The sequence below is a fragment of the Hetaerina americana genome, unplaced genomic scaffold (genome assembly GCF_022747635.1).
Source record: "Hetaerina americana unplaced genomic scaffold, ioHetAmer1.1.p SCAF_28, whole genome shotgun sequence".
In the NCBI taxonomy this organism is placed as follows: domain Eukaryota; kingdom Metazoa; phylum Arthropoda; class Insecta; order Odonata; family Calopterygidae; genus Hetaerina; species Hetaerina americana.
In genome coordinates, this window is record NW_027286852.1 from 5,941,028 (window position 1) to 5,963,273 (window position 22,246).

Here is a 22,246-nt window from a genome sequence, read left to right on the forward strand (position 1 = left end):
AACCCCTGTCTCTCACAGAACTCAGCTACTTTCTCCCCGCAGTACTTCCTCGTGCCTAAACCGTATTCCCCGACCTCATCACCATCTCTTCCTTCGCCTACCGTCACATTCCAATCCCCCATCACTATCAAATGTTTACTTACAGGAACACACGCGATTATGTCCTCCAACTGATCGTATATCCTATAGACCTCTTCTTCCTTATGGTTGCTTGGTGGCATGTACACCTGAATAATAACCAAGTTCGTTGGTTCTGCTTTTATCTCTAGTATTAATCATCTTGCCGTTACCTGGTCTATGTTGACTACTCTTCATCCTACCTCTTCATTTAATACTATGGACACCCCTCGTTGGCTCTCGTCCCCGCCGTTGTATATTATGCTATAATTATCACTCCAGTAATCCCCGCTATCCTTTCATCTAACCTCGCATAGACGTGAAATATTTATATTTCCTCCTCTCATCTCTCGCTCAATATTTTCTAATTTTCCTGACCGTAACATCGTCCTAAGATTCTAAGTTCCTATTCTAACTAATGTGGTCTTCTTCTCCTGCGTCTTCTGTCCTTCTGCTGCTGGTTTTCCTTTGCAAGGGTTTCGTGGGATGACGACCGTGGAAGCCTTTCCTCCTCCGCTGCTTGTCACGAGACCCCGCCGTTTGGGCCGGGCCCCGTAGTTGCCAGGACTCAAAATATCTCTATTGTCCATTATATATTTCTTGGGAATGATAATTTAGGTGGTTTCCCGTTGCCTTCCTCAATAGTGTTTTTAACGTGACACCATCACTTACTGGCCTCCCCACTGGGGTCAGACGCCATTGCAGCTGCCTCACGGAGAAACAGACGCTACGTGGACTAACTTTCGTCTGGCTCCTAACCTTCGACCTATCTGGCATGGGTGACCCTACCAGGAGCAATAATTATGACTCCTGCCAGCACAGCTCTAGGGGTCATCGGAACGCAGAAGCCCTTCCAGCACGTCAGGGTTGTAGCCCGGGGGGGCGCCCTAAAGTTAAACGGCATACCAAATTCACACTTTAACAGAGTAATAAATGCTGGTAGTTTCTTTCCACATATACATAATGCCACGTAATCCGCCGCAAGGACATGGGGCGGGGGTGTCAGGTCACCATCCGTAAAAAGAACAATACCACATGTTAAATCAACAATATGGAAAAACAAACCCATAACGGCGCATACACTCTTGCAAAAATCCTTTCATTCAATACTCATGCATGCATCCAACAATTAGCTGCACCCCGGGATGCAGCACTAAAGTCATCCAACAATACGCAAGCCAGGATAAAACAAGCAAGAATGCGAAACTCCACCACTACATGAACATTCCATACAAAACGCTCTTTCCTAGAGTCCCTTGCGTATTGTCAAAGGGAGATCTGAAAAAGTTTTAAAAATATATTAGCTTGTGTGAAACTGAGGGCTCTCGAAGAAGGAGTTTGGAAACAAGTTGTGATTCTTCCATCAGTAAGCCATTGCTCTCTGAGCACTGTAGTTACTCGCCAATGCAAAACATTGGTCACTATTTTTATCCGCAATGCTATCAAATTAATTAGCAAGTCATTCATAGTCCCTTCTTTCTTTGTAAATATAGGTATGTGCTCCGTTTTTGACGATTCTGTTTCACTTGATAATTATGGAATTCAAATTTCATAGTGATCCTTACTATTTGAGGGAATATGCCCCACAAGCATTCCTGCTAGGCGTTATCGAGGGAAATGAAACTTGACAGATTTCATAAGAAATTTTATTTTCAACGACCATTCCTTTGCCGCACGGCAACGTCATTCATCATACGTTGCCGTCTGACGAACCAAGCTACGTTTCCCTCATTTACACCTAGTATTAAAGACTTACACCAAGTAACGCCTGAGAGGCAGTCTTGTAGCAATTATTTCCACGATTCCTCCATCATTAGTAATTGGACTTCCAAGTTAATATCACGGTCGTCATACCGTCTACAGTGTGGACTCCAAATTTAAATCCAGTCGCCTCTGATATATGGATATGCCAAATATTTGGTAACCATTGATATGCCGAGTCGTCATTGATATTCCTGAGTATTTGGTAACTTCCTAACACAAGAATCTATGTCTAAATTTACAGATTGGCAAAGTATTTGCCAAGAAGATGACTATTTAAGAAGACTCGTAGAATAAATATTGAGTTCATCTCATTATTTTTTGTGAATTTAATCGGTCAGGTTGATTATTATTCTATCGTCACGATGTCATTCCTCTCCCGCCACGAGCTCGGTAGACGCTTTGCATTTATATTACTTGAAATTTTACTTAACTCTGTAAATGAATTTTAGCGTGGAAATCTATTTTGGAGTTATATTTTTACTATACCGAATCAAAGAAGCTGTTTTTTTAAGATTATTTACCAACAGTGTTTGCTAAGTGTTCGTAAAATTACGAATTTTAATTCAGTTAGGAGTTGGCACACTTGCAGAAAGCTAAAAACCATTTTAGGAAGTTTATACCTCTTAAGCTCCTATTGGAAGACCTTGAGAACTACAAACTACACCTTGTATTTCTAATTTGGGGCCACATGAGAAGTAATCATTACTCGCTACTGTTACTTACATCTTTCCTCTTCTCCGGTTGATTATTTTCGCATTTTCTGACACCAACTCATTCCTCCGAACACCTATTCATTTCCTCCAGAAACCATTCTCACCGCTTTGTTAGCGTCTCTCCCCGACTTCATCCTCAGTTACTATTCTCCAGAAATACCTGATCAATCAATCAATTACTTCTCCTTCCTCCCGAGTCTCGGACCATGCTTGCACATGACATACCCAATGAGCCACCGGGAGGGTGATTAACCTCCAGGAATTCAACATCATCAAAAATTAGTTTTTCTAAACTTTCAGTCACAATAAATATTTGGACATATTCAGATACTTTAGATAATGATATTAAAAGGTGCATACACTACATTAAATACGCGTAATATGCAAGACATATTCAAAAAGAAAGGATCCTCATCTTAGATTTAAATATTGTCTGGGCAGAGAAGCGTTTAACATTTCCATAGCCATTTAATGTTTGAATCCGAACCCACTGAAGGTATTGCTTTGCTTCAGTATTTTTTTGACTCTTGGTCAATGCAGATAACAACGTCCGCCGCAAAAATCATTGCCCCCGCCAGGTGCGAAGTGCCTGCAGTGATATGGATTTTGCTTGATTAGGAGCGGCAGATCCAGTTTCCAGATAGATTTATCGAAGCAATCGTTCGACAAGCGTTCGACCTAGAACTGCGATCTGATCAACGATCGACGATTAGTGTCCTCTGACTTATACAAACCCTCTTCTTCTTGAACGGACTACTATTCACACAATTTCTATGGAAAACTGGGATATTTCAAATTTTGTGCAGGGTTAGTAGCGAAGACGCTTACCGACCAAAACAAAAAGCAAAGCATTTTTAATGAACGAGCCCTCTGGGATGGCTATTGAATTTTTAAAAAATTCAAATTTAATTCCTGGTCCAAAAGTTAGTTTGATCCACTAACCTTAAATGGGAAATCAACGGGAAAAATTGCAAATATATTCAATTGTTTCAGGCTTCAATTCGTGGAAGTATTTAATATCTATACTAAAAAAGAAAGAAAGACTCGTACTTTTCCACAGATTTTATTATACGGTACAACGCGTTTCACCGACTTGCGGCATCATCAGGTACAAATTTGCAAAACAGACAGAGCAAGCATATATACCCTCAGGACAGAGTGGGGGCGGGGAGGGTTGGAAGAACCTGAGAGGGGTGGGGGCTCGCAGGTGCGTTGATGGATTGTTTTGACCATTTCCAGGCTAGTTTCTCGGAGAGGAGTGGGGAGGGGTATGGGAACAATTGCTCATTACAAAGTGTCGTGTTGGGGTTTACCAAGTGCCTTCTTATCTCTAATTGCTCGAGAGCGTCCATTTTTAACCCTTTTGGGAGCATGTGTAATATCTCTGGGACAAAGTCACTGCTGTGTTTGAATTCTAGTAAATGCTTGGCGAAGAGAGAGTTGTTATTCTGATTTTTGTGACACCTAGCGTGTTCCTTGACTCGTAACTTGATATTCCTGCCGGTCTGGCCGACATAAACGCTGTTGCAATCCTCGCATTTCAGTTTATAAATGCCTGATTTGAGAAGGCTATCCTGGGTGTCTTTTCCATTGGCTAGAAGTTTGGAGAGGGTAATGGGTGGGTGGAAGACTGCTTTGAGTGAGGTGGGTAGGCAGATTTTAAGTGGTGCTCGATCCAATTTCTGGGAGATCTTTCATATAGGATTTCCAATTGCCTCTTGATTCGATCATTTCTGCATTTATACCTCTAATTTTACTGCAATGAAGTTCTCCCGTACTAATGTGTCTAATAATAAATTTTCAGCATCATTGCTAAAGAGACCTGCTTCCAATTTTTCAAGTGATTAAATAAATCTCTAATTCAACCTTCGTCTTGTGAGCGATTCCAATTCTCCTTCCTCTTGGGCATGGAGATGGTGCGGGGGCTAACGTACTGACTTCCCACCCTGAGGGCGCGGGTTCAAATCCCGGCGGTGTTGAATATTTTTCAGGGGTATCTCGATCCCTACTTGAGGTGCTTTGTGGAGGGCACTTTGAGTGAGTACGCCGTCCGTCGGATAAGACGTTAAACTGTTTTGTCCCTTGGCGCGTAAACTTTCCATTTCGGAATTTTTGCTGCAGTAGCTATTTAAAGGGAACTACTTCTCTCCCAATAATTCTTTGCTACACACATGTATTAAAAAAACTGTATTTTGTACCTGCAGATGATGCTTCGGTAATGAATTGCATTGTAAAATTAACACTTATCACAAGTATCGTATTTCATAATTATAAAAATGTAATTAACTATAGATATTATTTGGCATTAACTGCTAGTATACACTCGATGGTATCAGGCTTGAATGAGCGGAAATTTGTCTTGAATAAGAAATAAGAATGCAAGGCATTTTCCCAACACTCTTTATTTAGTACAAGTAGTTTCAACGCACAGGTGTTCATCCTTAGGTCACTCAGTATGACGCCTATGCGTTGGAACGGGTTGTACACAATGGAAAGAGCTTGAAAAATACCTAGTATTGTTCCTTAACTCAATCTGCAAGTATGTATTAACTAATTCATTGCTTTTGAAACCCGCCCAAGATATTCATGGCTTGTATAATAAGTATCGAGAAAGGTTTTCGAAACATATTCCAGATATAATTCAGATATTCTACAATGCCTCAAATATTTCAAAGTACATCCCTCGAGCGTCGATGCAGTTTTTCCAGTTGCTATTCCACGACCCGAAGGATCCCTGGAAGGTGGATTTCGGAAGAACTTTAAGGGTATGCGTGCAACCATAATTGACGGTACTTAGGGCTCCATGGCGGTGTCCTTGGTTGGAGGATTTCTCTTTTGGAAACAGAAAATAGTCCGCTTGTGGGGATGTCCAAAAAGTCGGTATCTTCTTCAACGCATTTCACAAGATCTTCGCAAGCAGACACGCTCTACTCTGCTCTTGGCCCTCCTTCCAAAGACCTTCGGGTCGAGTTTACCGGAGATCTTTCGCGTCGCCAATTTTCAGTGATAGCGCACTGCCATCTTAGGACAATGCCTATACAGGATCTGCGGTAATTCGCACACCTAACTGACGGTCTGAATTTGGCACTTCGCGCACACGTCTGGAAAAAAATGTTACCCATACTTTTTATGCAAGCCTTGTAATTGCCATCCTGCAATCATCATAAGAAACATATGTACAGGGTCGCACCCAAAAGTGGTAGGACTGATTTTTTTACGAGAATTTTATTGACGATATACTTACATCGACTTAATAATCTTCAAAATATGCTCCTTGAGCTGTTACACACTTAGTATAACGTTGCTCCCATTCCCCGGACGCCCGCTGGAAATTTTCTTTGGGGATGCCGTTGATGACCCTCGTCGAAGCCTCTTGAACGGCCTTTATCGAGTCAAAACGTCGTCCCTTGAGCTGTCTTTTCATCAGGGGGAAGAAGAAGAAGTCCGGTGGTGCCAGATCGGGAGAATAGGCCGGGTGCGGCAACAGGGCAACGCCGTATTTGGCCAGGAGCTGTCTGACGACGAGCGCGCCATGGCAGATTTTTCGGCACCATCTTGGCGCACACCTTGCGCATGGCCAAATCCTGTGAAATAATGCGTCGGACGCTGGATGCAGACAGACCCAACTGGTCTGCAATTTCTTCACTGGTTAAGCGTCGGTCTGTGTTCAGCAGTGTCCTCACTCTGTACACATTCGTGTCGGTTCTTGCCGTCGACGGCCGTCCGGAGCGATGGTCGTCTTCAACGAGCCCCCTACCCTCTTTAAACAACTTGTGCCCCTCAAATACTATGGAATGGCTTAAGGCAGTGTCCCCATAAGCGTGCTTGATCATATTGAGGGTCTTCTTGCCATCTTCCCGAGTTTCGCACAAAACTTCACGGAATAACGTTGCTCTAAATTCAGATTCATTTTGTTTTTCGACGCGGACAAAAAACTAGCTTCACTAAAAACGGTGTCCTCAGTCAACGACAGCCCGCAGGCGACTGAGGTTGGTGTCGGTCTGTTATTAAGAGCCCTTTCCACCTTACCCTGCCAAGCAGACTCCCCTCCACCTCTCCGTTCGCGCCAGAGAAAATCAGTCCTACCACTTTTGGGTGCGACCCTGTATAATGTTATTGTGAAAATATATCATCTCTTGGAAATGATTAATATAAATTTAGTTCCACAACTTCTGGGTAAAGACAAGGCAACAAAATATATCCATAATGAATCTCTAAGATTAATACTTCATTAAGAAACGTAAATATTCGAAATGAAGGTGATACCCTCCCCCCTCTCCCCTTCCTTACTTTCAGGCTCAGTTCATTCTGAAGAAGAACTTCGCCGGGGCCGCCATCATGAACGTGGACATGGAGGACTTCAAGGGGGCGTTCACCGAGGGGGGCAAGACCTTCCCGCTGACGAGGGCCGCCTTCAACGCCCTCAACGGGGAACAGCTGTAGGACACCGCGTCGAAGGCCAACCGATAGAGAGAGGCATACGAGGCACGAAGCTCTGGAGTAAATGCTGCTGAAGAAATACCATTATATCGAAAGATTTTGCCTGCATAATTCAGAATGTAAATTCTGCACATAAATAATTATAATATGTTGACTCGGAAAATTTTCCTCCACTGTAGCGGCAGTTACCAAACTGTAACCCTATAAGTTAACGTGAATTTACACGGGAAATATCATTGTAGAACAAATCAAATATTTATAAGGAAGATTTTCAGATGTTATTCAATAAAAACTTATATGGTTCATAATATTATTATATAAATTTTGGGACATGCAATGACCGCACGTGGTAACAGTCATATCAGAAGCTCCCATTTCCTCCCCCTGCCCGCGGGGGAAAAATAATCAAGCTTTATAGGCCAAATAACTATTATTTGGATCAATTGGGACGGGAGTCAAAAATGAAGTCAGATAGAGGAAATTGGAAATGTGAATCAGTTGGCATGATTTACAACCTGGGATTCGAAAAAAAGTGTTCATTATTCATCTTTTTAAACGAATTTGGGATAAAATAGTGGACAACGAAGGGTAGCACATTAATTACTTTCAACATTGCAAACGGCAATACTCTCAGTATCTTCTCAGTCTTATCACCGTCTTATCAGCTAGTATCAACAGTGATACATGGCAGTCCTCCTCATATATTTAAATTCAATGTGTAAACGTGAAATACGTTGTACTAAAATAAATTCATATAACTTTTCCCATTAAGTACGACGGTCATCCGGAAAGTAGTACCCGTTCGTGCCGCATGAAGTGCTGACGACGCGAGTAGCCGCTGGACGAGGTCAGATAGCTTCAGTGGCTTGTCTGCCTTCTCTGAGCCAAGTTGCGTGACGCTAGCATTGCCTGTGTTGTTTCTGTGATTGTTTACAATGTTTAAAAAAATTGAGAACGCCGCCAGTTGTGAAGTGAGGGCAGTGATTAAATTCCTCAATGCAAGAAACGTTCGCCCATGTGATATTCATCGCCAATTAAAGGAGGTGTATGGAGACAATGGACGAGTCGTCTGTTCGGCGGTGGTGTCGCAACTTCAACATGGGGAGGGGGAACACACACGACGATGAGCGTTCGGAGAGACCGTCTGTCATTACAGACCAACTGGTGAGCTCAGTTGACGAATTCATGAGGAACGATCGGCGCGTCACAATTGATGACATCTGTGAGCATTTTCCCAATGTTTCTCGAACAATTGTTCATGAAATTGTTAAACACCATCTGCATTATGCAAAAATTTGTGCAAGATGGGTCCCTCGCGTATCTCAATGAGCTGGCGGCGAAGGACTATGCAGCAGGAATACAGAAACTTGTCACACGTTATGACAAATGCCTTAATTTGCTTGGAGATTATGTTGAGAAGTAGTTTAAAGTATCCTCTTTCAAATAAAATTTTTTATGTTTTTAATATTTACTTTTGTGTCTTTATTTCACGAACGGGTACTACTTTCCGGATGACCCTCGTATATAAATTATATTCTATGAATTGGTAATAATTTATGTACTGCCCAAATTGAGCAGTTAATCAAATTTAGTGGTCTGACGCCTAGCACCAGCGGCCGGGTAGTTATGGCACAATATATAATTTTACAGCTGAATGAGTACATGCGTATTCGGTTCAGATCGCTAAATTTTATGAATAAAAAATGAAAATCAATGAAAAATAGAGGCAATAAGAAGTAGCAATGAAAGATTTTTAGAATGTGATCTACACAGTTTCGGAAGTTCAAATATTATAAAATTTTCAATATAATAAACGACAAACACAGTAATCAACCCGACAGTCAGTTTGGTGGGTGATGATAGAGTTCGCGCAGTGCTGAGCCCTATACGCCGTGTGAAATTCACACATTAGCAGGTTAATAAGGGGGAGTAGTTCCTTTCTCTGTGCCGGTTACGGTTTCCCAGGAAGATCTGGTACCCGAAGAATCACCCTGGGGGGTCTTGGCCTTACCCTCCGGTCAGTAGTCCAACGCTCGACTTAACTGACGCGCCAACGCTATGCAATTTTTATAATGATCAATCTTGTAGAATGATGGAGCTGCAACACATGCAAAAATATCAATGTAGATATGCTGAATAAATCCTTAAAGTACAGAGAAAAGGGAATATCAACATAAACAAATGATCTGAGACACCAAATACAAATCATCGAAGAGCGCATTTTAGGGATTACATTTGGCTCTTTTCAATTAGGCTGTAAATAAATTTAAAATATTTAACACCGTGGTGCTGTGGTTAGTTTATTTTTACCCTATTCCAATCATCATTCAATTGAGTCAATTCATAAGGACCATTTTTCTGGTACTATGATTGAGTTGCAATTAATCGAGGATGCACTATCCATATTTATTGGCCGAAGAACGCTTAATTCAATTTTTTTTCAAATTTTGAGTAGTACAATGAGATGAAAAAATTGGTATATCATCAAAGATAAAATTTCAAATGAATGAATCAATTCCAGGAAATCTTTGATGAAAATATTTCAAATAACTACGCATGCAAAACGTATTCGATTGGCACAATACTAAGAGGCGCGATGGTGTAGTGGCAAAGATAAGAACAAATACTGAGCATATTTATGCGTCATTAACAGTGCCATCTCGTAGAAGGAATTTTATTAAGTGCGGGCTTAATAAAAAAATATTTGACCTACCTATGACCTTTGAAAAGTGAAAGAGTAACTCAATTGGCAGTTGAAAGTAGCATGAAATATCTCCTTCGCCATTATTTAACTATCTCAGCTGCAGCACGCCAAACCTTTATTTTAAGATAGCAGGATAATGTACAATTTGAACTGAGTACAAAAAAATCTCGAGCCAAATCTTCAAAGCATGAGGAATGGTGAATAATATTAAAACAAAACTCCATTTGAAAAATGGAACAATTCCATTATGGAACTATTCCACAAATTTACACCTGAAACTATTTGTTCTATGAGGAATGGTGTTTCTCTGGACCACGCCTGCGATCTTTCGTTTGAACGCAAAAAGTCTCAGTGCAGCAGAATTGCGACGACCACCTCCTCAATGCCTAAAAGCTTGAATAAAAAGGGAAGGGACCTTTTAGATGAGTAGATTTGAGAGGTCATCGGAGATTCTCTCCACTCGGGGAGAGGGAGAGAGGGGGAAGGGGAGAGAGAGGGAAGGGGAGAGAGAGGGAAGGGGAGAGAGGGAAGGGGAGAGTGGGAAGGGGAGAGAGGGAAGGGGAGAGGAGGAAGTAACTGACCTCGTCCGATAAAAGGAGGACAAAGATTAAAGTGCACCAACTTGGCATTGACAACGAGTGAACTTCGTTTCCAGGGGACTCGTATGTGCAGTCGCAGTACAGCCTTCAATTGAGGAGCCCCGCGGTCATCACCACTGTGGTGAGTTCGCACATTTTCAACTATCAGTCAAAAACGTTGTTATTTAAAATTTGTTAAATTTAAAATTTGCATTTGCACCTTGTCTGGAAATAATTTGGATGCATTTTGTTTTAACATATTACAACGGTTATAAAAAATGGCATATTCAACCTATACAACATTCAATTTAAACCACAGTTTAATTTGGGAAAATATGGCGATATTCGATTCGGATGAATATTTTTCTCTTTTTCTTTTAAATTGCATACAACCTGATTCGTTGGAAGCGCAAAAAATGTTTCTCGTCCTAAAACTTTCAAATCATATCATTTTTCTAAATAAAGTATCCCCGATCAAATTCAAAATAATGGGCATCGAGGTTATTAATTGTGAATTATGGGTAGAAAATTGACGTATCATTTCTATGATTCCATGATAGCCATTACCAACTACCGGCCAAAGTTTCATTGACGCGACAAGTCTTAATTTCGAGATATTTGCCGATCACTGGACATATTTGCATGTAAAACAGTTTCATGGAAAATTTTCAATCCGCATGGAACTATTAGGATAAATTAAACCTCATACATTTGTTACGTTATAAAAATAACCTCAAATGATTCTCTCACTAAATTATTTATGCGGCATTATTTAAGCGCACTAGCAAATCGCCTCCATATTGTTAGTCCATTTACTGAATTGATTAGGAGTAAAATAAATTCATGAATTTTTATCAAATTATTTGTTATTATTACAATTGTTCTCTGAATGAAAGGGACTCGCGTTGTGATGGCCTTTGTCGAATTACGATGTAATAAATGATTCGTGGTCCCGTCTTCCGAATGATCCGTATCGCCCGGGACAATTACATAGGGCTCCGAATTTGCAGGATTGAGGGAGAGAGAGAAGGAGACGGATTGAACGGTGTCACTGTGATTCCTCCTCTTGGTCACGCCCACAGGATGCGACTTTACAGGTCGACCACTCGACCGCAGATACTATACTCTTGCCCCGTGTTTGCTATAAGGAAAACGCCCTGGCGTCACCTTGAAAGCATCCAAAACAAGGCTGTTCGGGCGCTACTCCAGGTGGGTAGATTCACCCGAATGGCTGACGTACGAGCGGCGCACTAACTCCCGTCCGTTGCGGGGTTTATTTCCTCGCAATTCGCGTAATTTCAATCTCGCCTCGCACCGTCTGGAAATCCGCTGTTACGAACCATCTGGGACTATGATCCCGGAGGGAAACACACTTATACACTGCCTAAAGATATTACTCGCCTTTAAGTCTTTCCTATGTCTTTAAATTTTCTTCATAGCAATAAGCCGCTTCATGGCCCGATGGGTCTCTGCCTCCATTCTCCATGCTATTTTGGTATCGTTTTATCCGCTTCACGGTCTTGCTGCCACCCGCTTCCTCTTGCCCAAGTGTAATTGTGGGAAATGGGCGCTCCTCGCCTCCGTTTCCTATTTCTACCCCTCTATACTCAGAGTGTGCCGTTGGGCAGTTAGTGCTGTTAGTGACGTTCTTATTCGAACTTGTTCGCAAAAAGCCGTCCCCGTTCGGCTTTCCTTTCTTGTTTGGTTAAGATTTCATATTTTATTCCCAGTTTAGAGTTTCTACTTCTCGTAAACCACACTTCCACTTCAGCCATGTTTCCTTCTTTCAATGCCGTGCGTTGCTTATGTCAAATGCCCGGTCAAGGTGGGACTTCACTCACCCGGACGGTTTATAATTGCCCGTTTGGGCAGTCAGTGAACATTTCGGGACTTTTCGAGTAGCTTGGGCCTGGAAAGGTTCCCCGATCCTATCGTTCAGGGTTCCAGTGCATCCCGATGTCACCCCTGCCACCATGAGCTGCCACATGGGCCCATTGGCTCTGGTCAAACCTAAGTCCAGGCGGTAAGGCACTAACAAAGACAGTAAGGCGGGAGTTAACCGCACTAAACCTCGCCATTGCCACATCGACCGCATGGCACCTTTAGCGTGACCTCCCAGTTTTCTCCATTTCCTGCAAACCCTCCCCCCCACACTGCTGCGAACCACTAGGTACAAGAACAGGTAACGCTATCGCCAATCACATTTTTTTCGAAGAATTCTAATTTTTTCCTCTTTGATAATTTTGCAAAACTGTGTTGCCAGTAGATATATGTGTTTTGTCTTCTTTAAGTCATTCAATAGGGAACTAATAGTTTGCTTCACGGAGAGCTTTGCTATATTTCTTTCGGTTTTATCTTCATATAGTCTCGAGTGATATTTTTGCCTTTTACGTGTGAAGAGATGCTCCGTTATCAAACCCACTGCCATTTATTAATAGAATGAATTTTTTAACCAGAATTCAATTCATCCTGACTTTGACGAAGATTCCTCTCCCACCGCTAATTCCCTTCTTCCCTAGGTCCTCCTATCGAAATTTACTACGACGCGACTGTCAGCTGCATTTTTCCCTTGGTCGCGGGTTTACCTCGGTGGCAGGAGGACCGTCGCATTATTTTGCGCCCGCCCTAGGGACGGGTCAACGTGTTTTCGTACCACTGTCGAATCCAGTATGGTTATTTCAAATTCCAAGGTGCGAGGCAGACGAGGAAAGAAAAAAACGATGACCGCCATCCCCAACGAAATGACCAGCGGGAAATACACGTTCATGCAAAATCGCAATACAACCTCAAGTCAGCGATAGTTGAGTCAAAGTTTCGGCGAAGAAAACAAGCTCTCATTCATTTCCCAGCTGAAAGTTGAACAGGCTACGCCACAGAAGGAAGTATTAGGCGCGGGGGACCGGACTTGACGCCAGTCGAAGCGCCCACAACCAGCCCACCGGTAGATTTAACGGAGTCACGCTGGCAGCCACATTCCAATGACGCGTTCCTCTGCATCTGCACAACACCCCGCAAGTCACCGTAGGGGCGTGTGGCGGGGAGTGCCAAGTTGCCAGTCATACATGCGCAATCGCAATCAGGCACCCCCCCCCACACACACAAAACAGTCTCACCATGCACTCGAAAAACTCTAAACCCACGAAAGGGAGAACTGCCCACGCAACAATATTCAATAAATGGATACGTGTGTATATTCAAATTATGCTGTAGAACTGTTACAAATATAGGTATATTAAATAAAAAGAATATCATTCAGGATATGGGCAAATATAGACACTACCAATTTCAATTATCTCGTCCTATCCAATGATCTCCAATGGTACGAGGAAAAAACGACATTTTAAAATTATCTGTTCTACATCTCCCTGATTTTACTTTGGTGATATACTCTATCAGAGTAAGTTGGGGCCTGTAATATGTCCTAAACATCCTCAGAAAAGTAACCAGCCTCAAATTTACGCCAATAAATTAAACCTCTAAGTAAGCCTACGCTCAACTAGTGGATCGCACGCTAATTCTTCGGATGTTCGTGCATATTCGGGGATTTCATGCTTCTAATCCGAGAATACGCAGTGGAAATGGAGAACAGATTGCACGAAACCATCCAAAACTTAAAACTTTGAAACTATGCCGTCCCCAGTGAAAGCGGGATAGGGTCTTCGTCTGCTAACCTAAGGGCCGTGGATTCGATTCCCGCCTGGGCGGGTTTCCATTCTTAATTGTCCGATGTAAAGGCAAAAAAGTGCTGTTTTCGGCTTAATATATAAATTACTTAAAAGTTACCGAATGCCAGCAGGAGGCGATCTTTGGGTTGATTGAGAAATTCGTAGCTTTCTGGGGCCAAGTAACCGTAATTACCCAAAAACGCTCACGCCAATCACGGAAATCGCCTCTGAGTTGTTCTTTTGTTTTCCCGCTTTTATTTATTATCTCTATATACAATCTAACATTAGGATTTATATTCTACAAATATATATACTATATATATACTTGCTATTGGCATACCTGTTTCCTGCGTGAAATTAATATGTATTGCGATGGCGTGTGCCAAGTCACATCATCATAATTATAAATTGGAAGGGCGTCTCTTTTGCAGTGACGCCGAAAATGCATTACTGCCCCCATCGAAATACGGTAGTAGACCTCATCTAGACTTGTTAAATATTATCTAGAAATGATACTTAACAAGTCGCAGGTGGACCACAAGGTTTCCAGAGATTGGAAACGGCTGACGTAACACCAATATTTGAAAAACGGAGACAAGGATGAACCGGGCGATTACAGACCTATTTCCCTCACGTCCATTTCGCGCAATATTATGGAACATATAGTTGCTAGTTCGATCGTGAGACATCTCATGATTGTTTCCGAAAGGGTAAATCCCGCAAGACACAACTTGCGCCTGTTGAGCGTTATAGTACCCTTGGTTTGGGAGAGAGAAATCTTCCAGTACACGCAGTTTTTATTGATTTCTGAAAGGTTTTCGACAAATTATCTCAAAGTAAACTACTTAAAAAGCTAGAAGAAAATGGCATTGATAAATATAGTATATCCTGAGCTGGATTAAAGATTTGGGAATGGTCGGGTACAAAGAGTAGGTAGGAGTCACTTGAGGTGCTCCCAATGGAAGTGTTTTCGTACTTCTTTTATTCCTACTTTAAGTTCCTCCTAATCCCATGTTCACATTCTAACATTTACTTTTTCCCTTCCATTTTCCTGATTATATATTCCCTAATCATTGATTTTCTCAATGTTTTTGTGTTTCTTATTTCTAGCGCAGCTTTCTTAATTTCTTGTTTGTGATATTTCCATTTTCGTCCAATGTGCCCGTCCTCTTATCATCCCTGGAAAAATGCCATCTGACACTCGTTTCCTTTTCACCGCTGTTACGTCTTCTGAACTTTACTTTCTTGTAGTCCTCCTTCTTATCTCTATGTTAATACATGACTTCACCAAATGGGCGTCCTAATGCCCATCTGATTCCAAAAAACAACGCGAATTTTGAGGAATTTTCTTCTAAATCTAAACCAATACACGATATACCTGTACCTGTAGTCTTCACTGATGTATCCCTGTATTTTCCGGAATTTTCAATGTGTACCAAATCTATTCTGATGTTTCAATCAGCAATTAAACTAAAAATGAATTTCTTCTGCAAATCTGAACTTCTCTCACCTCACTTCAGTTCGCACATCAGTTCCTTAAGTGCACTCGCCCGCCTCATCTACATCTACATAATACCCCGCAAGCCGCCGCAAGGGCGTGTGGCGGGGGCTCACACCAACCCACCCTTTTCACCGCGTTTACTTCACCAATCACCAAAAGGTCTCTTTCATACACATTCGAAATTATATCGTCTAACGAGTCGTGTGCACCATCTACGTGTACTTTCTCCTCCAAAATACTGCTTTTCGGAACCTACGTTGCAATTGCATTCCCCGGGAAAGTTCATATTTCTGCTGATAACATTCTGTCCATCACCAATACAAGATTCGCTCTCCTTCTTGCCAGTTTACCATTCCTATAATTCGATTGCTACCCCAATAGTAGTAGGTGACATTAAACTTAAAAATATACGTAATGATGAATTTTTGGGAAAAGAGCAATTCCTTCCCGAGCGCCTACTGCATCGGGAATGCCGAAGTAAAAAGTTAGACTCTAAATACATAGGCGTTTCCCTCACTCACGATCTCTCCGGGGTGAAACACATACGGGGAATATGTGGATAAGCTAACAAAAAATCAGGATTTCTTAGAAGAATACTGGGTAAATTTAATGAAAAGGCCAAAGAGAAATGTTATCTGTTGATGGCTAGGCCTCATTTATAGAATTCGCTTCAAATACTTTATGGGAACCTCACGAAGTTGGATTGATTGCCAAATTGCATCACGGGCAGTGTGGTGGAGCTAGATTTTGAAACGTTTTTATAATAAACTTAGAGGCGAATCCAAAATATTAGACACGCTAGGATGGACATCACTCATAGGAGCGAAGGTTAAATTACAGATCAAATCTCTCACATAAATTAGAAGGATATCTCTATAATAGTAATATTGAAAATGAATTATTGAATTAATGAACTAGAGAGGTTAAGGATAGAACAAATAGATTTAAGATGCCTTTTCCTACGATCGACGATGGATCTGAAAAACTAAGCCCGACCGCGATAGGGGGAAATATTCAGATCGAAATTAGTCTGGCGTGTATTCACCCCCTGCCACACACTCTAGTGGTAGCTAGCAGTGTCCAAAAAATACAAATGCAGCACGGTTTCTTCCGTTATAAATTATATCTACCTTTCCTCATTCAATCTGTCGCTTGATATTTCCCAAATATCCTGTTCTCAACATCGTCCTAATCTTTTAAGTCGCTATTATCATTGCATCTTTCCTCACTTCTTTTCTGCCATCATCCGCTCGGTCGTGCCCAGATTTCACGAGACCACATCCGGAGAGGCCTTTGCTCCACCGCTACCGGGAACGACACCCGGCCAAGTGAGCTCTATCACCTAGTTGGAATTAGACTACTAGACACGGGAGGGGAAAGGGGGGGGATATTCGTGTCAAAACTAATTTTGACACGAATCTTTTTGCTCCTCGCTATAATTTTCCACGATGGAGATGGGAAAAAATTTATCCGATCCATTTATCCGTCCAAATTAATCGAGGGAAAGACGAAATACTTAGTTTTCCGTTGTCTTCCTCAATTGAATTATTAAAGTGAAAAAATCACTGACGTGGCGACCCCAGTAATGTCAGACCTTTTTTAAGCCGCATTACAGAGTAACAAGCGCTTCACAGGCATCCTTTAGTCAGGAAGATTTTCCAATGACTATATACGCCTCTAAGGTGTAGGATTTCATGAATATGTTGGTGTTACATGAGGTTTTATTCCCTTTCACGGGTGGGAGCCTAACATCCCCTGCCATGCGCCCCATCGGCGGCATGCGGGGTGTTACGTAGATATACATAGATGCCTTGCTCCCAGCCTTCGACCTATGTGACCCTATTGCGCGCAGTACTATTGCTCTATCTAATTCTGCTCCAGGGACCAAAAAAACGTGCAAATGTTTCCACCTTGCTGTTCTCCATGGGAGGGGACATTTTTAGTAGAAATTAAAAAAACATTTTAGTTAAAAATTCCCTGGTTAATTACACTATAAACGAACTCAAACGGCAGAATGTGTAATTTCATTTTCAATTGACTCGCACTGGTTAATAATAATATTTTTGTTTTTTCCTCTTCAGGATATGAAGACCTTCAGCTACCTTCTCAACCTCATGCTCCTGGCCATTTGGATAAATGGTACGACTTAGAAAAGCTAAGTCACGTAAGCTAAGTCATTTTGGATGAAACTGGTCAGCGTATATTATGCAATTAATCTCATTCGCTTTCCATATTCATTAGATATATGTTCCATTGCAACCAGCAAATAATATTCATTTTTCAAAGCTCTAACATAAGCCTGCGACAGCCAAGCAATAATAGCGACCGGAGCGAAATGGGTTTAGGAAACGAGAGCATAGCTCGGGAAGGATAGAGACTTCTAGCACCAGTTGGTCTTCAAGCGGCCCTCCACGTCCGGTGTTCACTACATTCAACGCCTCCTGCGATCAAGACGAAATACACTCAAAAGCCTTACATCAGCAATCCATGCGCCCAGTCCAATTACATCTCAATATAGATCCACAAACTAGTCACTACCTTCCTCAAAGGGCCTCCAAAACTATTGTTCTTTCGGTAACGACAAATCAAGCAATACGTAGGACACATCAATTGATGTCCCGTAGAATATGTCCGCATTGTATGGAATAAAGGTATATGATTCTTGGGGAATCCTATGCAGCTATGGAGACCAGTCAAGTTTGGTTTCCACCCCCGAGGAGGACCCGCATTCTTATTCCGGCGATGAATCCATTCATTCAAATGGTTCTTTGCAGTCACCCCGACCTCCGCTTCGTTCATACTTGGAAATTCCGTGAAAGCAATACGCCACCCGTTGGATGGGACGCCAAAGTTTTTATCTCTAGGTGACTCAGTAGGACAATGTCGATGTAAACTTCTTTCCATTTTCCCCCAATTCCCTCGTATTCATTCCCCTCCCAAAATATCCCCATTGGCGCAAATTACTAAATCTATTGGTCCCTACTTATTAGATATCCCTTGGTATATTACCTATTCAACTGCCCGGGGAAAATAATTATGACAAACAAGTTTTTTTATAAATGGTATCGGGAAATGTTTCTTAAAAATAGATTTATTTCAGATATTGCTACAATGTCTTAAAATTCTTCAAAGTACATCACCCATGAGCGTCGACACACTTTGGCCCTTGTGGCTTTTCCACGACTCGAAGGTTTCCTCGTAGGCTTATTCAGGATGAGGGTACTATTAAGGGTACTTGTCATTTGTTTACGATAGCTAGTCGAAATGGACAATGCAATTGAAATTTCCGCCAAATGTGTAGTTGGTTCAGAAATAATGTTTTCTTACTGATAGAAAACTTCAACGCTGCTGACATTCACCATTGGTATATTTTTGTTGTATTGTGTTGTCGTTCGTTTAAGAGTGAACACAAATGTCCATGATGATGACAGAAGTGGCCGCCCGTCTGCGGTAAACTATGAATTTTACCAGAAAATTTACGAAAAATCAGTGAAAACTGGCGTTTTAAGATATCTGAAGTCCTTAGAAAGTTTAGCAAAGATTTCTATCTCTCTGATGCATGGAAACACGACTGAAAAGTTAGACTACTAAGCGTACATGTTTTGTGCTCGTCTCGACGAGGAACTTCAAGATACCGCCATCGGTTGGCTGCAATCTAAGGCGACAGAGTTTTATACTGAAGGAAATCGCGACTTAAGTGAAAGATATGACAAACATTAAGTGTGTTTGGTAAATATGTTTACATTAGTAGAGATATGTAGTTTTGAGATGAAAATAATAAATTTTCTGTATCTATTCCAGTGTATGTTTCATAGCAATTTATAGGGGGTCACTTTCTGGACATACCTCGTATTCGGTAGTTAAATAGATGATTTCTCGTTATAATCCATGCACTTTCAGAACTATAACGTCAAAATAAAAATGTTAGTCGCATTTCTATGCACAATATTTGTACTAACAGTACAATATATGCTAGACCTATATCACAGAATGAACAGATGAGTACGCAGAGGAAGCTCTGTCTAAATGTGCATGAGGGGGTTGTCCATGGCGTGATCGACCCTTGAAAGTGCCCCGTTGGTGTTCGCCCAGGGTCACCAGTGGTCGGGGGTGAAGGGGGCAAGAGTGTGCTGTGCCACATTGAAGCCAATGCCGTGCTACGGCCTCAGGAGAATGCCCGCTTCACCCCGGAGGACCTTGACCTGACCATCTGCACGCACGTGGTGTACAACCGAGCCACCATCTCCCCTGAGCTGACCCTCGTGCCGAGGAACGCGGAAGTGGACCTTCAGGATGGCGGTGGCCTAGGTGAGAACAATGATCAATCACGGTCGGAAGTATGTTTCTTGGCGCTGATTGCCGTATTGGAAGTGCTAAGCCGTTTCGCGGCACGTTTACAAATCGCACATTAAGACAAGGAGCTGATAAGAGGGACCAGTTCCATATATCCTGTTCCACCGGTGAGTCTATAAATCTATAACCCTCTTTGCATTTTTTTAGTGCCCAGCAAGTCACCGCCAGAGCGTTTGGCAGGGGGTAAATATTGCCAGACCCGGATATTTTTACCCCTACCGCAGTCGGCCAATGTTTTTATGATCCCTTATCCTTCGTGGAAAACATTTCACCCTAAATGTTTTTATTCTACACTCAGTCTCTCTGATTTTATCCACATGATATATCCTACCCTATTACGATAGGGGTAATGATACATTTTCAACATCACTGCTAAAGATTCGTCCTTCCAAATAATGCAATAGATTTAATCTGTAATTAAGCGTTCGCTCCGTGAGTGATTCCCAGCCTAGCTATTCTAATGTTTTGGATACGCTACTAAGTTTATCATAACAAGGTTTTACAAATTTTGCTCCTCTACGCTGCACGCTATCTAATTCTGCAATCAATCCAACTTTTTAAGGATACCATATGCTTGCAGCGCATTCTAAATGAGGCCTAACCAACGGTTGATAACATTTCTCCACGACCTTTTTCATCATATTTACCCAGTGCTCTTGGATCAGCAATAATCATTCTTTGATAATGAATGTGGTGTTTTTACCTTTAATATTTACCATGTTTTGCTGTTAGTCTCAGTGAACATACTAATGTGATAACCATCCATGTTTTTGTACACATTGGTACGTAGTGTAGGTTGAAATATTCAGGAATTCGATAGGAATTTCGAGTCCAGAAAGTATATCACGTTTTGTCTGGGCGATGAACAGTAGTAGGCTCATTCCGACGAGAGAAGGCATTTTAGAATAGGAAACTTCGACTGCTCGCGGGGTTGGAAGAGCATCTAATGGGGAGACCGATTCCCTAGAATTCCATGAATAATTCTTCTCTCAAGTTCGCAGCTCTGTCCGAGAGTTCAGGGAATATACCGCCGGGGATGGCCATTTGGAAGTCAGCCGATAACCATCACAGCTTGGCCTTCTCCACAAAAGATGCGGCCTTGAATTCAAAATGCATTCCATGGCATTCTTCTCAGTTACACAGTTCCCAAATTGGTTCTGCGGCGGCAACAGCGAGGGTGTTTCCAGCCTAGTGTGTAAAGTACGAGACAAGGAATGAGAGTCAACAAGAATAGAGGCAAGAATGGGGGAAGGCATTAAAAGGGGGAAATGGCGCCGGACTAAAGTCCACCAATCATAGAACTGGAATGTGGATTGCCAATGAATCTTGTCTTGGAAGGAAACAACCATATGCAGACCACTTCTGAATGTTAATACGGCCATCACTAACGGAGCGCAGAGTTTCACTTTCTAAAAGGCAGGCTCTTAAATAACGCAACCCCGAATAAAAGTGCCTAATATTGTATTTATTGCGGATTAAATGAATACATTTCGCGAATTAGGGTCATCCTTGGCGAACAAAATGCATAACACGATCTAGTATTGGTCCTCTCACCGGAGGCACACATTTCATAGCTTCAGTATGGTGGAGAGTGAGTGACAATGCGAAAATTATTAGCATATAAACTGAAAGCATTATATTTTCGGTGTAATTTTTAATTGAGAATGATTAATATGCATTCACAGGTATGATCAATCGAGGATTGGCACTAAAGGACATCAAACCCAAACTTCAAGTTTACTTGGATATTTTCGACGACGAAAAGGAATTGGGAAAACAACAGGTAAGGACGAGTTGATATTATAATTCCTCAGTGCCGAAATGAATACTTTGTGGTGTTTATTTTAAAGAAGGGAAAGTTTCTGATCAACGAAGTTCCAATCATTTCACTGAAGCACCTGGGCCATCAAATGAAATCATACAAGCCCTCTCTCTTTCCCTTTTAACCTTCTAGTCCGATGTGGCATAAAAAATAAATACTCAGATGCTGGTTGCCGTGACCACTGAACCAATGCAACAAAAGAAATTAGTTTTTAATCCTTTCACGGGTGTTTAGATGTTCGTGTGCAATTTCCTTATTACAGCTTATTCGAACTCTGTAGGGAAGGATAGGTAAGGGACCAATTGGTAAGGGACCGATTGGAAAGAGACAAGGAGGTGGGAGGGGATGTTTAGGCGGCTATTGGATGGATTCAGTGGGCTGAGTTCAGCCCGGGAGGTTTAAATGACTGGAGCAACCAGAATCTCACATGTATACTACTTGTAGAATTGTCAAGGGTCTCAATCACTGAAACAGAGAAGCTGTCATCAATATAACTATGTATATATAATAAAAAAACCATAAACACAGCAATCAATCCGCAGGTCGGTTCGGCAGGTGATGGAAGAGTTCACCCAGTACAAATCCCGAC

The 22,246-nt window shown here is 41.8% G+C and overlaps 2 protein-coding genes across 2 annotated transcripts in view; both read left to right on the top strand.

Annotated features, from left to right (window-relative positions):
- Positions 1-7,861, top strand: part of LOC139689858 (chitinase-3-like protein 1) — a 39,678-nt gene extending 31,817 nt beyond the window's left edge. Inside the window, exon 10 of the mRNA XM_071586954.1 lies at positions 6,891-7,861. Coding sequence (XP_071443055.1) covers positions 6,891-7,037 — 147 coding nt within the window. The 3' untranslated portion in view covers positions 7,038-7,861. The remainder of the gene's footprint in view (positions 1-6,890) is intronic.
- A 3,538-nt stretch (positions 7,862-11,399) lies between these two features.
- LOC139689859 (chitinase-3-like protein 1) overlaps positions 11,400-22,246 on the top strand; it is a 35,037-nt gene continuing 24,190 nt past the window's right edge. The window contains exons 1-5 of the mRNA XM_071586955.1: positions 11,400-11,525; positions 17,564-17,621; positions 19,575-19,790; positions 19,983-20,018; positions 21,521-21,618. Of these exons, the coding sequence (XP_071443056.1) occupies positions 11,400-11,525; positions 17,564-17,621; positions 19,575-19,790; positions 19,983-20,018; positions 21,521-21,618 (534 nt within the window). The remainder of the gene's footprint in view (positions 11,526-17,563; positions 17,622-19,574; positions 19,791-19,982; positions 20,019-21,520; positions 21,619-22,246) is intronic.